Source organism: Symphalangus syndactylus, chromosome 5 (assembly GCF_028878055.3).
Source record: "Symphalangus syndactylus isolate Jambi chromosome 5, NHGRI_mSymSyn1-v2.1_pri, whole genome shotgun sequence".
In the NCBI taxonomy this organism is placed as follows: Eukaryota; Metazoa; Chordata; class Mammalia; order Primates; family Hylobatidae; genus Symphalangus; species Symphalangus syndactylus.
The window spans coordinates 57,702,990-57,719,739 of NC_072427.2; the positions used below are offsets into that span (position 1 = coordinate 57,702,990).

Below are 16,750 nucleotides of genomic sequence, written 5' to 3' on the forward strand. Positions count from 1 at the left end.
TCCCAGTGCAGTCTCGGCGACTGAGCGCGGGACCAACTCAGGCGATGCCGGGCGGCCGACAGGGGAAGCCCAGACCTGGGGCAGAGAAGGAATGAGGGGCCAGGAGCCGGGGGGATTTCCTCCCGCTCTTCCCTCTCCAACGGGAGCGGAAAATGTGATTTGCTGTGCATTCCAGGCGCGGTTCCCTGGGGTGACCTCTCCCAGCCGGCCCGGGCGGGGGGAGCAGACAAAGAGGAGAGGCGGGCGGAGAGGGGACCCCGCGGGGAAGCAGGAGGGGTGCGGGAGGCGGGGGCAGTACCGGGAAGGGGGGCGGATAGCGGGTCTGGCGGCGGCGGCGGCGCCTGGCCAATGGAGAGGCGCGGCCCCGGGCGCCGCGCTCTGCCGCCGGCATTTAAACGGGAGACGGCGCGATGCCTGGCACTCGGTGCGCCTTCCGCGAACCGGGCGACCCAGTGCACGGCCGCCGCGTCACTCTCGGTCCCGCTGACTCCGCGCCGAGCCCCGGCGGCTCTGGCCGCGGCCGCACTCAGCGCCACGCGTCGAAAGCGCAGGCCCCGAGGACCCGCCGCACTGACAGGTGAGCGCGGACGCACCCGGCAGGGGTGTGAGGCGGGTGGCGGAAGAGGGCCGCAAACCAACCGCAGGACCCGCTCAGTTCCACGCGCGGCAGCCCTCCGTGCGCGCAGGCCCGGGTGCGCTGTTCGCGGGCGTGAATCGTGAAGAACCATCGCGGGGTCCTTCCTGCTGAGGCTGCGGACACCGTGACCTCGCTGCTCTGGGTCTGCAGGGAAACGTAGGAAAAAAGGTTGTCAGGAGCGGGCAGGATGACCCCCACATCCCGTTTTCACCTCCCGGAGGCCCCCGAATACGCCTGGTGCTGGTGGCAGCAGCGCCTGGCAGACGCGCCCGCTTAGCGAGGGCGCGAAGTCCGGGCCGCCGGAGCGCAGGAGCATCCGGATCTACGTGTGGGCCACTGACTGCGCGGCGAGTTGCCTTGAGAGGGTCCCATGTGCTTGAGGCGCCGCGCTGGGTCTGGGGGCGTCTTGGGGCGCCTATTGGAGTCCGCTGGTTGGAGCATCCGGATAATCCATGATGTGTGCATTCGTCCATCCCCGAGGTGAGATGGAGACTGGCAAGGGCAGAGCCGTTGTGTTCAGCCACAGCGGAAAACCGAACGGTGGGTAACCCGACAGCTGGGGTGCGGAGCGCGGCCCTGGCCGCGGGGTCCAGCGAACCCGCAGTGCTCACAAGGCACACACCACACGCGCTAGCGGACCGGCCACGCACTCGCGGGCGCTCGCTTCTCTACTCCAGCCTCTTCCCGGCCCCGCGCACGCCCGGCCTGAATGGTAGACGTTCTGGCGCCGGGCAGCGGCCACCGGCTGGTTCCCACTTACGCGCGCACCCCTTAAACTGTGTTCTAGAGGCCCCGGCCTCGCCTCGCTGCGCGTCACTAGCTCCTGAGGACTAGGGACTGGCGGCTGAGGCAGGTTGGCGGCTGCAACGAGCTGGGCGTCTTTCGTTCTTTCTCGCTGTCCGGCTGGCTCCGCTGGCCGCTCCACAGCTTGCGCAGCAAGGCCATAGTAGAGGAGTGGGAGGTACATTGGGGCTGTCACCTCCTTGCTGGCCGGAGTTATTTGTAGACTACAGGCTCCGGAAGGATAGACGCGCCACCGCTCTCGCTTGGCGTTACCTTCAGATCGCAGCTCTTCCTTGGGGGCGCCCCAGCTTGGCATTTATTTGCCTGCGCCAGGCTCTGGCGACGGTCCCCGGGCCAGGCGGGGAGGGACGAACGGCAGGTGACCAGCCTCTGCTGTGAAGAAATTCCCGCGCGCCCGGAGCTGTCCCTAAAGCGCTCCCGGGTCGAGCCCGTCTACTACCTTCCCCTCCTCGACCGACTCCGAATCTCGGCTCTTATAGACAGAAACACAGCCTCAGCGTTAGGGGTTAAAATCTCCTCTGCAACGGTCCGAGGGCAGAGGGGTGACCACCGATAGGTAATTGGATCTCCTGCTGGAAAGAGCAAATCTGAGCGGTGTGCGCGTCTGTTTATGTTCCCCTTCGAGATGGTGCCAGGACACGAACTGATTAAAACAATCTACTGTGTTAAGTGGGTCACTAGGGTTTTAAGCTGTCCCAGGGACCCCAGAGTAGTGGCTTCCTTCTGGCTGTACACACAAGTTAAATAAATAGCGTAGAAGAGGTTAAGATAACCCCATTCTAGGGTGAGGAGTCCTCTTTCATCCCTAGGGCTTCCCCCTCCCCTTTTCTCTTTTTTTGGAAGGAGGGGGAGCATGAGAGTCTTGAGGGGGGATGTACTTTTCAAAGCAAGGAGGGAAAGATCTTAAGAAAACTGTATATTCTCACTGCCCCCCAAGCCAAGTCTACAACAGTAGGTGATTTGATTACTATCTCTGGATAAATGGCACTGTCAAATTGTTAATATTAACTATTTAAGGGATTTTTAGCAGGGTAGTGGCAGTACGTGTGTGTGTGTATGTGTGTGTGTGTTTAACCTCCAGGTCATTGTAGGAATTAGAGTCTTTTGTAAACTTTGTAATTTCACAGGTTTCCTATTTTCTTAAAAGTTCATTTTTAGTGAAATGTTTTGGTAACCCATGCTCTGTAGGAAATCCAGGTTGGCTAATGCGGTCTTTATGTGAGTAGTTACACAGGGAAGAATAAAAACCTATTATGTCCCACATCTCTGAATGAGGGCTGCCTACCCTGTCTTTGAAACTAAGCCGAAGATGCCTTCAGTCTTAATGGTCAAGTATTAAAAGTGATAAAATGCAAAGAAATTTCATGCCACAGACACCTCCCCCAAGAACTGCTTGTTGACAGCAAGGCTGTGGAGCATGTTCCACAACAGAGAGTAAAGGACAGCCAGGAAATATAAACCTCTTATGTAAAGGAAGGCAGGTGGGGGACAGTGGTTAGAGGAGGTGACAGCAGCCTCTAACCAAAAGGCAACCATCAGGCAAGTGCTACCAGCCGGTGTCTTAGATCTGCAAGGAATTTTCTTTAGTTTTAACATATGCTCTTAGAAATTCAAAGTACAACAGGAATTCCTGAGACAAGAGAAATCTTTTTATTCACATGTGAACATGAAGATGCAAAATAATTATTTTATTTATAGCACTCTTCAAATTGTATTGCATTAGAAAACATATCCATTGACCCACTGTTAAGGACAGCACTGGGTGTCAATAGGACAGTGGTTAAGGACCTGTGTTTGGGGCTAGATAGAATTGGGTTTAAACCACTGGCTTGGCCGGGCGCAGTGGCTCACGCCGGTAATCCCAGCACTTTGGGAGGCCAAGGAGGACCGATCACCTGAGGTCGGGAGCTCGAGACCAGCCTGACCAACATGGAAAAATCCCGTCTCTACTAAAAATACAAAATTAGCCAGGCATGGTGGTACATGCCTGTAATCCCAGCTACTTGGGAGGCTGAGGCAGGAGAATTGCTTGAATCCGGGAGGCAGAGGTTGTGGTGAGCCCAGATAGCGCCATTGCGTTCCAGCCTGGGCAACATGAGTGAAAACTCCGTCAAAAAACAAAACAAAACAAAAAAAACGAAAACAAAACAAACAAACAAAAAACGCTGGCTCTCCCACTTATGAGCTGTGTGACCTTGGACAAATCTCTAACTTTTCTGAGTGTAGATTCCCTGATTGGTAAAAGGAAGATGATATCATCTACCTCATACTTTGTTATGAAAAATAAATGATAAAATTGGGTCAGAATTCAGCATAATGCCTGGCACAGTAAGGGCTTCAAAATAAAAGGTAACTCTTATTATTAGTAATGGTGTTAGGAAAAGTAGTAATGTTACACAGAACCAGGATATATCACAGGGTAGTTCTGAAATTAAATCTGGAATCCTGGCCGGGTGAGGTGGCTCACGCTTGTAATCCTAGCACTTTCGGGAGACTGAGGCAGGCGGATCACGAGGTCAGGAGTTTGAGACCAGCCTGGCCAACACAGTGAAACGCTGTCTCTACTAAAAATACAAAAATTAGCTGGGTGTGGTGGCAGGCGCCTGTAATCTCAGCTACTTGGGAGGCTGAGGCAGGAGAATCACTTGAGCCCAGGAGGTGGAGGTTGCAGTGAGCTGATATCGTGCCAGTGCACCCCAGCCTGGATGACATCTCAAAAAAAAATCCTGAGTCCCACATTACGCAGTGACTAACACATCTTTCACTACAGAACAGAACCTGTAACTTGGCCGTCTCTCAGCAGTGATGCTCAGTGAACGTTTAATAATTTATTACTTTCTAACTCGTTTCTTGTTGACCTCAAGAATTGTATATAGTCATTAACTTTCCTAAGAAGATCTTTGACAAACATAGAGCTCCTGAGATATTTCACAACCAGGTGGTCTCTTCCCTGTCCTATGCAATGTTGGGCCCCAGCCTGATTTAGCCAACCTGGTCTTCAGACTAGAGAGGCTGTTTAGGGTTCTTACAACACAAAGGGGATGAGACTTTATCCTCTACCTGTGTGCCAACAAAGAATTCTTCTTATCTCCTTGGTGCAACTTCTCTGAAAAAGAAAATCAACACAATTGTCTTTTTAAAAATTAAAGATCAAATTAAAAATAAGCTATACTTTTCCCAAAGATTTAGACCTGAGAAAAAGGAATAAATCCTTATAAAACCTGGCCTGCACTTAGAGCATTTGTAGTCACTTCCACTATTTCTTATGCTGGGAGAATAATTGATGTCATGCCTATTGAATGTCTTTCTAAAACTTGATTCATCAGGAGGAACTGACCAGAAGTCCATGCACAGACATTTGGCCTTCATGTAATTCCTACTCAAAACTCCCTTTCACTGATTATGAGCAGGTTGCTTAGCTGAAATGAGAAATACAGCAAGAAGAATGATGGAAAGAGCTGGCTTAAACTTTCCCAAAGACATCATGAACACTGGAAACAGGTCATACATATACCATTTTTATTTCTCAGTCCTCAGAATTAGAATATTGTGTTCCTAGAGGATTTGTGAAAATTGGAATACATTGCCATGACCTGCACAGGATAGAGGTGGTTAATATGGCTTATCTTGCTTGTAGATGTTTACTCTTGATCCCTAAGGGAAACTGGAAGGAAAGCATGCTGTAGAGAGGACCTGCTTTGAGAGTACGTGTCCTCTGGGACAAGTAGAATGGAAGAGAGGATAGAGGCAAAGAGAAAAAATGATGGAGATGGGGTGAGACTTGGCGGTGGACAGTTGCAAAGAAAACTCATGATGAGAATACCATCACATTTCTTGAAGAAGCTGAACTGCACTGATGGGAGGTTGAGGCAGAGTTTGAAAAGAAGATATACTGTCTGCAAAAGAGAATCAACGGAGATGTTAGGTATCTTGATGCACCCTGAGTCTATGAGATGCAGCTTAATTTAATTTAATTTAATGATATGAATAGGCCATTTCATAAGTGGTGGAATTTACCATAAAGTGTTTGCAGCTAATGACGGCGCATGGATGATGTCATAGGAACCTAAGTCTGGATGAGCTATGCACTGAATTTTTACCGTGGGACACCCTTCTACATGTTGCTGCGGAAAAGAATTGTCCTCAAGAAATGTACATCTTCTGCATTTCCTCTACATCTCTGATATTTACAAAGTGCACATTATTTGGTGACACTACAACTGGGATTTCAAGTGCACATCATTCGTATTTCCTTCACTGAAGAATCAAGAGCAGTCTGGGGGTGGGGAGAGGTTGGGTGATTGACAAGGATGTGGCGGAGCCCTGGTTCCACTATGAATTATAATTCTTACCCTGCTTACTGTCACTCATGTAGAGCAGCTAGTGTGCCTCAGAGCACTGCTGTTCTCTGAGAAGCTGAGGTCTCGACTGACATTCTTGAAGTTGGTGTTTACTTCTCTCTGAATAAACAAAGGTTGACAACTCAGACATCTTACAATAAGTACTAAAGATTTTTGAAGAATAGAGTTTTAAAAAATGAAAAAACATTTCATTTCCATTTTCCATTGCTAATAAATCTTATTTTGAGGAAAATTGTACTTTTCTTTAAAGAAAAAAAAAAAAAAGCCTGTCTGTCACTCCAGACCCTTTGGCTTAGAAGGTAGGCACACTCCCGTAGAAAGAGAAAGTCTGTTGCAATTAAAACTGAAAACCATAGTGGACTAATTTTGAATTTATAGCTCTGCTATTGGCTTCCGCCATAGTATTAATTTCAATGGCTTCAATTAGAAAATGAAACCCATAGCATTCCATACGAGAACAGGTAAAAAGTCAGGGACATTTGGAGTTTTCCAAGAAAAAGAAAGACAAGTCTTAGGAAGCTCTCTAGGACGGAAGGAATTTGCCACACTGAGAGTCAGACATCCAAAGGATAGCAATTGGCTCTTCTGCTCATGGGCACTGGTGAAGGCATTTTAAAATGCGAAGAATGGTAACTCTGTAAATCAATGAGGTTCATAATAATCATGCATTTACCAAATTTTTATAAGCACCTGCCTTGTGCCAGGCACTGAGGGTAAGGTGATGAATAAGCCCTCATCAACTCTCAGACTAGATATTTACTCAATATCAGATGTGAAAATGCCAAGAAGGAAAAGTTGAGTATAAAGAAAGGCTTAAGTTGGTTCAGAGAAATAAAATTGTATTTTTCGAATAGATGTTTATGGAAGGGGCCTTATGAGGTAAACCTGTCCTATGCAGTCAACATACATTCCCAGTTAGTCTCGGATTGGCCTCTGGGATGACAAACTGAGAGGGTCCTGGTCTAGGAGGGGTGAATTTGTCTGGAGGCCATTTTCAGGAGGTATGGAGGAAGATTGGGGCATAGGCCTGGGGCCATCTCCTGTACTCCTCCTCTGAAATGGGGAGCAACTGAATTGTGTTATATTTTATTTTAGATCTTTGTACCAATTGAATAAATACCAGAAATTCGTGAAACCTTCTCAAATTCACAATATACTTTGAGACCAGGAGAGGGCTCCTTGAGGAATTGCCACACTGTCTTATCCTAGTCTCTGGAAAAATTCAGTCCTGTATTATAACTGGACTTTTCTCATAAGTGCTTTTTTCTTTTTTTTTATTATACTTTAAGTTCTGGGATACATGTGCAGAACGTGCAGGTTTGTTACATAGGTATACACGTGCCATGGTGGTTTGCTGCACCTATCAACCCATCATCTACATTAGGTATTTCTCCTAATGCTACCCCTGGCTTAGCCCCCCACCCCTGATAGGCCCCAGTGTTTGATGTTCCCCTCCCTGTGTCCATGTGTTCTCATTGTTCAACTCCCACTTATGAGTGAGAGCATGCGGTGTTTGGTTTTCTGTTCCTGTGTTAGTTTGTTGAGAATGATGGTTTTTGGCTTCATCCATGTCCCTGCAAAGGACATGAACTCATCCTTTTTATGGCTGCATAGTATTCCATGGTGTATATGTGCCACATTGTCTTAATTCAGTCTATCATTGATGAGCACTTGGGTTGGCTCCAAGTCTTTGCTATTGTGAATAGTACTGCAATAAACGTGTGCATGTGTCTTTATATTAAAATGATTTATAATCCTTTAGGTCTATACCCAGTAATAGGATTGCTGGGTCAAATGGTATTTCTGGTTCTAGATCCTTGAGGAATTGCCACACTGTCTTCCACAATGGTTGAACTAATTTACGCTCCCACCAACAGTGTAAAAGTGTTCCTATTTCTCTGCATCCTCTCCAATATCTATTGTTTCCTGACTTTTTAATGATCGCCATTCTAACTGGCGTGAAATGGTATCTCATTGTGGTTTTGATTTGCATTTCTCTAATGACCACTGATGATAAGCTTTTTTTCATATGTTTGCTGGCCCCATAAATGTCTTCTTTTGAGAAGTGTCTGTTCATATCCTTTGCCCACTTTTTGATGGGGTCGTTTGCTTTTTTCTTGTAAATTTGTTTGAGTTCATGGTAGATTCTGGATATTAGCCCTTTGTCAGATGGATAGATTGCAAAAATTTTCTCCCATTCTGTGGGTTGCCTGTTCACTCTGATGGTAATTTCTTTTGCCATGCAGAAGCTCTTTAGTTTAATTAGATCCAATTTGTCAATTTTGGCTTTTGTTGCCATTGCTTTTGGTGTTTTAGTCATGAAGTCTTTGCCCATGCCTATGTCCTGAATGGTGTTGCCCTGGTTTTCTTCTAGGATTTTTATGGTTTTAGGTCTTACATTTAAGTCTTTAATCCATCTTGAATTAATTTTTGCATAAAGTGTAAGGAAGGGGTCCAGTTTCAGTTTTCTGCATATGGCTAGCCAGTTTTGCCAACCCTATTTATTAAATAGGGAATCCTTTCCCCATTTCTTGTTTTTGTCAGGTTTGTCAAAGATCAGATGGTTGTAGATGTGTGGTGTTATTTCTGAGGCCTCTGTTCTGTTCCATTGGTCTATATATCTGCTTTGGTACCAGTACCATGCTGTTTTGGTTACTGTAGCCTTGTGGTACAGTTTGAAGTCAGGTAGCGTGATGCCTCCAGCATTGTTCTTTTTGCTTAGGATTGTCTTAGCTATATGGGCTCTTTTTTGGTTCTATATGAAATTTAAAGTAGTTTTTTCATAGACATCTACAGAACTCTCCACTCCAAATCAACAGAATATATATTATTCTCAGCACCACATCGCACTTATTCTAAAATTGACCACATAATTAGAAGTAAAATACTCCTCAGCAAATGCAAAAGAACCACATGATTATCTCAATAGATGCAGAAAAGGCCTTTGATAAAATTCAACACCTCTTCATGTTAAAAACTCTCAATAAACTAGGTATTGGTGAAACATATCTCAAAATAATAAGAGTTATTTATGACAAACCCACAGCCAATATCATACTGAATGGGCAAAAGCTGGAAGCATTCTCTTTGAAAACAAGCACAAGACAAGGATGCCCTTTCTCACCACTCCTATTCAACATACTGTTGGAAGTTCTGGCCAGGGCAATCAGGCAAGACAAATAAAGGTATTCAAATAGGAAGAGAGGAAGTCAAATTGTCTCTGTTTGCAGATAACATGATTGTGTATTTAGAAAACCCCATCATCTCAGCCCAAAATCTCCTTAAGCTGATAAGCAACTTCAGCAAAGTCTCAGGATACAAAATAAATGTGCAAAAATCACAAGCATTCCTATACACCAATAATAGACAAACAGAGCCAAATCATGAGTGCACTCCCATTCACAAGTGCTACAAAGAGAATAAAATACCTAGGAATCCAACTTACAAGGGATGTGAAGGACCTCTTCAAGGAGAACTACAAACTACTGCTCAAGGTAATAAGAGAGGACACAAACAAATGGAAAAACATTCCATGCTCATGGATAGGAAGAATCAATATTATGAAAATGGCCATACTGCCCAAATTAATTTATAGATTCAGTGTTATCCCCATCAAGCTACCATTGGCTTCCTTCACAGAATTAGAAAAAACTACTTTAAATTTCATATGGAACCAAAAAAAGAGCCCGTATAGCCAAGACAATCCTAAGCAAAAAGAACAAAGCTGGAGGCATCATGCTACCTGACTTCAAACTATACTACAAGGCTACAGTAACACAAACAGCATGGTATGGTATAAGTGCTTTTTTAAAAAAGACAAAGTAAATTAATTTTTTGGTTGTTGGGGTAAAACAAAAGCTCTGTATAAAGAGCAGGGATGTTGTAATGTAAACTGACCAAAGCTGGGAAACCTACAGTCGGAGTAGAAGCTGAATGTCACATTATCAGCTCCAAACTTGAACTGGTCTAAAAGTACTATGTTAATGTTGGAAAGATGGTGCCATTTAAAGATATCTTAAATTCAATGTTTAGTTATTTTAATTTGACATTATTCTAGGGTTGAATGATGTTTACTTACCATGTGCTGTTCATTAGAAAATCTAGATCTTACACTGCCTTTGTACAAGGTAATTGCTCTAATAATACCAACCTGTCCAGTTTTGGTGGGAGAAATAATAAGGTTACTGTTAAGTTGCACTTAGTGGTTATTATATGTAATACTGGTATTCCAAAGAGAGAAGGAAAATAGGTTCTACACAGCTGTGTTCTTAGGTTCAGAAAACCATAGGAGTGGGACAGGAGAACCTTCAGGATTCAGGTCCGATTGTTGTGATGGCCGCAGGAGGGAGGCTGTGAATTTGAAACTGCATCCATTGAAAAGAAAATCCCTCCACACTTTAATAATTCTCTCCGTGCCCCATGGCAGCAAGTGCTTATAGGGCTTGCTCCTCAAAGCTTAATAAAAAGGCAGACCTGCTGAATCATAATCTACATCTTCACAATATCCCCAGATATTGTCTGCACTTTTTCTTTTTTCTTTCTTTCTTTCCTTTTTTTTTTTTTTTTTTGAGACAGAGTCTCACTCAATTACCCAGGCTGGAGTGCAGTGGCGCAATCTCGGCTCACTGCAAGCTCCGCCCCCTGGGTTCACGCCATTCTCCTGCCTCAGCCTCCCAAGTAGCTGGGACTACAGGTGCCCACCACTACACCCGGCTAATTTTTTGTATTTTTAGTAGAGACGGGGTTTCACCGTGTTCGCCAGGATGGTGTTGATCTCCTGACCTCGTGATCCACCCGCCTCGACCTCCCAAAGTGCTGGGATTACAGGCGTGAGCCACCACATCTGGCCAATTGTCTGTGCTTTCAAGTCTAAGAAGCACTGTCCCAGGAGGAAAATCTTTTTAGTCTGAGGCTTCTCTCTTGCACTCTCCTTTTTAAAAATATGCTGCTCCTTCTCCACCTCCTCGTCTTCTTCTGCCTTTTCTGTCTGCCTTTACTACCTCCCCTGAACACTCAACTTGTAGAAGAGTTCCCCTTTCTCTGAATTGCATTCTTCACTTCATTCATTCTTTTCTCTCTCTGTCTATGGTTTCCTATTTTTTGTTGTTTTTCCCTCACCTCACCTCCTTGTTATTTTTTGCCATTGTTCACATGTCACTGCCCTTTCAGACCCATGTCTAGCTTCAGACCTATCCACAGTAATCCATTGCCACTAATTTATTCAACATGCCCACGCCATTTATTAATGTAAATATTTGCACGTACTTGTTCTATCATGCCCATTTTTCTACCTTTTAGATTGTATATACACAGACACATGTGAGTGACATATTTCACTATTTAAAAGGTAGAAAAATGTATATCGTGGTACAAAGAATGATACATTGAGTATCTGTGCCCAGTTTCAAGATGAGAATAAGGTGAGAGGTGAAGCCTCATGAGTCACGTCACCTACATGCTACTGTCTTTCGTTCTATCTGCAGTACTGCCACACGTTTGGTTAGTTCTCCAATTGCTTTCACATTGACATCGAGTTGGATCTGAACAACCTACCTGGGGAGACGAAGTATTGGTATCTTCGCTTTAATGGAGTCATTTATTGAGAGACAAAGTGACATCCTTAAGATCAGATAGCAAGTTACTGCACCAGGATCTCGACCTTTCCTGTTTTGTTGTTTTCGACCTTTCCTATTTTGTTGTTTTTGCTCTGTCAAATGCCTTCTAGTCTCCATGAATCTCTCCTTCCACATATGATAAAAATGCAAAGTCTCATAAGCATTCACAGCTCAGGAAGCCTCAGGCTAGTTGGGGAGAAAAGACTGGGACATTTCCGGAGGAATGAAGTCCTCTGGGCAGAGAGGTTAATTCATCTTGCTGTAAAACAAAATAGAAAATAAGTTCTCCTCAAAAGGTGCAAAGGTCATATGGCATTAACATAGTAGGAGCTTACTAAATATTACCAAATACAAGAATGGATATAGTTAAGTGAACGTAATACAAAGTCAAATGGTTGGTGCCAGAGGCCAGGAAGATGTTCTTGTGAGAATAGGTGCAGAGAAGAGCTAGGCCCTGGCTGAGTTTAAGCCTTGACTTAGTCACTGTGAGACTCTGGGGGAGTTACTCCATGGATTGACGGCTGGGTCATGGAGATAATAGTACCTAATTCATACAGGTACTGTGAGAAGTAAATGGAATATTTTACGTAAGTGTTTTAACAAGTGCGTTTAAATGCTAGGTGCTATTATTATTAATTTTTAAATTAACTTTGCCATGTTTTGTGTCTTCCCCTCTCTGTGCTTCCTTCCTTTAGTATGAGCCGCACAGCCTACACGGTGGGAGCCCTGCTTCTCCTCTTGGGGACCCTGCTGCCGGCTGCTGAAGGGAAAAAGAAAGGGTCCCAAGGTGCCATCCCCCCGCCAGACAAGGCCCAGCACAATGACTCAGAGCAGACTCAGTCGCCCCAGCAGCCTGGCTCCAGGAACCGGGGGCGGGGCCAAGGGCGGGGCACTGCCATGCCCGGCGAGGAGGTGCTGGAGTCCAGCCAAGAGGCCCTGCATGTGACGGAGCGCAAATACCTGAAGCGAGACTGGTGCAAAACCCAGCCGCTTAAGCAGACCATCCACGAGGAAGGCTGCAACAGTCGCACCATCATCAACCGCTTCTGTTACGGCCAGTGCAACTCCTTCTACATCCCCAGGCACATCCGGAAGGAGGAAGGTTCCTTTCAGTCCTGCTCCTTCTGCAAGCCCAAGAAATTCACTACCATGATGGTCACACTCAACTGCCCTGAACTACAGCCACCTACCAAGAAGAAGAGAGTCACACGTGTGAAGCAGTGTCGTTGCATCTCCATCGATTTGGATTAAGCCAAATCCAGGTGCACCCAGCCTGTCCTAGGAATGCAGCCCCAGGAAGTCCCAGACCTAAAACAACCAGATCCTTTCTTGGCTTAAACCTAGAGGCCAGAAGAACCCCCAGCTGCCTCCTGGCCGGAGTTGCTTGTGCGTAGTTCGTGTGCATGAGTGTGGATGGGTGCCTGTGGGTGTTTTTAGTCACCAGAGGAAACACAGTCTCTGCTAGAGAGCACTTCCTATTTTGTAAACATATCTGCTTTAATGGGGATGTACCTGAAACCCATATCACCCCGGCTCACATCTAAAGGGGCGGGGCCATGGTCTGGTTCTGCCTTTGTGTTTTTGTGCCCTCCTGGGGACCAGAATCTCCCTTCGGAATGAATGTTCATGGAAGAGGCTCCTCTGAGGGCAAGAGACCTGTTTTAGTGCTGCATTCGACATGGAAAAGTCCTTTTAACCTGTGCTTGCATTCTCCTTTCCTCCTCCTTCCCACAGTCCATCCCTTAAGTTGTCAGTGAGTATGTCAGTCTGGTCTCTTGCTTGCCAAGGTTTCTAAATTAATTCACTTAACCATGATGCAAATGTTTTTCATTTTGTGAAGACCCTCCAGACTCTGGGAGAGGCTGGTGTGGGCAAGGACAAGCAGGATAGTGGAGTGAGAAAGGGAGGGTGGAAGGTGAGGCCAAATCAGGCCCAGCAGAAGTCAGTAGGGACATTGCAGAAGCTTGAAAGGCCAATACCAGAACACAGTGAGGCTGATGCCTCTGAGAAAGTCTTTTCCTAGTATTTAACAGAACCCAAGTGAGCAGAGGAGAAATGAGATTGCCAGAAGGTGATTAACTTTGGCTGTCACTGCGATCTGTTCAAACCTAACACCAAACTGAAAACATAAATATTGACCACTCCTATGTTCAGACCCAAGCAAGTTAGCTAAACCAAACCAACCCCTGCTTTGTCCCTCAGGTGGAAAAGAGGGGTAGTTTAGAACTCTCTACACAGGGGTAGGAATTAAACAGAAACCTCAGAGGCTGAAATTCCTAATGCCTTTCCTTTTTCGTGGTTATAATCAGCTGATTTCCAGTTCACTATTTCCCATAATGCTTCTGAGAGCCACTAACCTGATTGATAAAGATTCTGCCTCTTCTGAGTGTACCTGACAGTAGTCTAAGAGAGAGTTTAGGGACTACTCTGTTTTAGCAAGAGATATTTTGGGGGTCTTTTTGTTTTAACCATTGTCAGGAGATTGGGCTAGAGAGAACAGGAGGAGAGTAAGGAAATAAAGGGAATTGCCTCTGGCTAGAGAGTAGTTAGGTGTTAATACCTGGTAGAGATATAAGGGATATGACCTCCCTTCCTTTATGTGCTCACTGAGGATCTGAGGGGACCCTGTTAGGTGAGGACAGCATCATGGTGTATTCGCTGTCCATCTGCTACTGGTTGGATGGACCTAACATTGTAACTATTCAGTATCTACTGGTAGGCACTGTCCTCTGATTAAACTTGGCCTACTGCCAATGCCTACTTAGGATTTATCTAAGGGCCAAAGTGCAGGGTGGGTGAATCTTATTGCACTTCGGATTTGGTTAACCTGTTTTCTTCAAGCCTGAGATTTTATATACAAACTCCCTGAATACTCTTTTTGCCTTGTATCTTCTCAGCCTCCTAGCCAAGTCCTATGTAATATGGAAAACAAACGCTGTAGACTTGAGATTCAGTTGCCCATCAAAGCTCTGGCATTCAGAGAACCCTTGCAACTCGGGAAGCTATTTTTATTTTGTTTTTGTTTTGATCCAGTGCTCTCCCATCTAACAACTAAACAGGAGCCATTTGAAAGCGGGAGATATTTTAAACACCCAAAATGTTGGGTCTAATTTTCAAACTTTTAAACTCACTACTGATGATTCTCACACTAGGTGAATTTGTCCAAACACAGTGTGTGTGTGTTTTGTATACACTGTATTGATCCTGCCCCAAATCTTCGTATTGTCCACATTCTCCAACGATAAAGCACACAGTGGATTTAATTAAGCACACAAATGCTAAGGCAGAATTTTGAGGGTGGGAGAGAGGAAAAGGGAAAGAAGCTGAAAATGTAAAACCACACCAGAGAGGAAAAATGACATTCAGAACCAGCGAACACTGAATTTCTCTTGTTTTAACTGCCACAAGCATGCAATTTTGTTAACAGAGATGACTTAAGTTGGCAGCAGTAATCTTCTTTTAGGAGCTTGTACCACAGTCTTGCATATAAGTGCAGATTTGGCCCAAGTAAAGAGAATTTCCTCAACACTAACTTCATTGGATAATCAGCAGCATAACTACCCTAAAAGCACATCACTAGCCAAAGAGGGAAATATCTGTTCTTCTTACTGTGCCTATATTAAGACTAGTACAAATGTGGTGTGTCTTCCAACTTTCATTGAAAATGCCATATCTGTAACATATTTTATTCGAGTCACTGATGATGTAATGATATATTTTTTCATTATTATAGTAGAATATTTTTATGGCAAGATATTTGTGGTCTTGATCGTACCTATTAAAATAATGCCAAACACCAAATATGAATTTTATGATGTACACTTTGTGCTTGGCATTAAAAGAAAAAAAACACATATCCTGGAAGTCTGTAAGTTGTTTTTTGTTACTGTAGTTCTTCAAAGTTAAGAGTGTAAGTGAAAAATCTGGAGGAGAGGATAATTTCCACTGTGTGGAATGTGAATAGTTAAATGAAAAGTTATGGTTATTTAATGTAATTATTAATTCAAATCCTTTGGTCACTGTAATTTCAAGCATGTTTTCTTTGTCTCCTTTATATGACTTTCTCTGAGTTGGGCAAAGAAGAAGCTGGCACACTGTATGTTGTTAGAGTCTTTTATCTGGTCGGGGGAAACAAAATCTTGACCTAGCTGAACATGTGTTCCTGAGTCAGTGCCTGAACCTTTACTTTTTAAACTGAATGTTCCTTAAAGGTTAACATTTCTAAAGCAATATTAAGAAAGACTTTAAATGTTATTTTGGAAGACTTATGATGCGTGTATACAAACAAATAGCAGATAATGATGAATAGTTCACACGTAAAGTCCTTTTAAGGAGAAAATGTAAAATGAAAAGTGGATAAACAGAACATTTATAAGTGACCAGTTAATGCCTAAGAGTGAAAGTAGTTCTATTGATTTGTCATTCCTCAAGATATTTAATATCAACTGCATTATGTATTATGTTGGCTTTAATCATTTAAAAGCAGCAAAGAATTATATCGACTATGATTGAGGTACCTTGCTGTGTAGGAGGATGAAAGGGGAGTTGATAGTCTCATAAAACTAATTTGGCTTCAAGTTTCATGAATCTGTAACTAGAATTTAATTTTCACCCCAATAATGTTCTATATAGCCTTTGCTAAAGAGCAACTAATAAATTAAACCTATTCTTTCTGTGTGTGTGAGTGTGCGTTTGTGTTTGGTAGTGTTCCTAAGGCAGAGGTGGAGCAGGGATGCACTTATCATGGGAAGGGAGGTAGAATAGAGAATTGGATCACCCGTGATCTTCAGTGGAATGTATTCCTTTTGCCTAGGCCTTTCAGACCCCGCTTGATTTCCGTAGGACACCTCAGATCGTGGCAAGGGAGAGCTGGTCTGCAATTGGAAGTACCAGCCTCTTCCCTAGAGCACAGCCAGAAAGAAGAGCTATAGAGTGTTACAAGGGAGGCCCTGAGATGGAAGGGCCATCACAGAAATGATAATAACTTCATTTCAGGGTGTTCCAGGGGAAAAGCAGGAGAAAGATTTGGGGCTCAGTAGAAGGAAAAGCTTCCTAATGATAAGAGTGATTGGCAATACCATGAGGTGCCTTTAAAAGATAGTGAACTCCTGTCCTTGGAAATATTAAACCACAGGCTAGACATCATTTAATAGGGATGTGAGGTAGAGTAAATCACTGCCTTTGGTGTGCAATTGTGAACTCGTCAATTTCTGAGGTCCCTTTCTACTCAGATATAATACAAGATTTCTGTTAGGTATGGGTGCTCTGACAATAATGAAAATCTCAGCAACTAACTATGTATGGGATGGTTACGCCAGACACTGTGCTAAGGA

The 16,750-nt window shown here is 44.4% G+C and overlaps 1 protein-coding gene across 3 annotated transcripts; it reads left to right on the forward strand.

The window, feature by feature from the left end:
* The first annotated feature begins 316 nt into the window (after nt 1-316).
* Nucleotides 317-16,090, forward strand: GREM1 (gremlin 1, DAN family BMP antagonist). Of its 3 annotated transcripts, none has more exons than XM_055276923.2 (3): nt 317-577; nt 12,113-12,227; nt 12,351-16,090. In XM_055276923.2, the coding sequence occupies exons 1-3, from the start codon at nt 411-413 to the stop codon at nt 12,666-12,668; spliced, it is 600 nt and encodes a 199-aa protein (XP_055132898.2). In that variant the 5' UTR covers nt 317-410; the 3' UTR covers nt 12,669-16,090. The 3 variants fall into 3 exon arrangements, with proteins under 3 accessions (XP_055132898.2, XP_055132899.2, XP_055132897.2); XM_055276924.2 differs by having other exon boundaries at nt 12,113-12,140; XM_055276922.2 differs by having other exon boundaries at nt 12,113-16,090.
* The last annotated feature ends 660 nt before the right edge of the window (nt 16,091-16,750 follow it).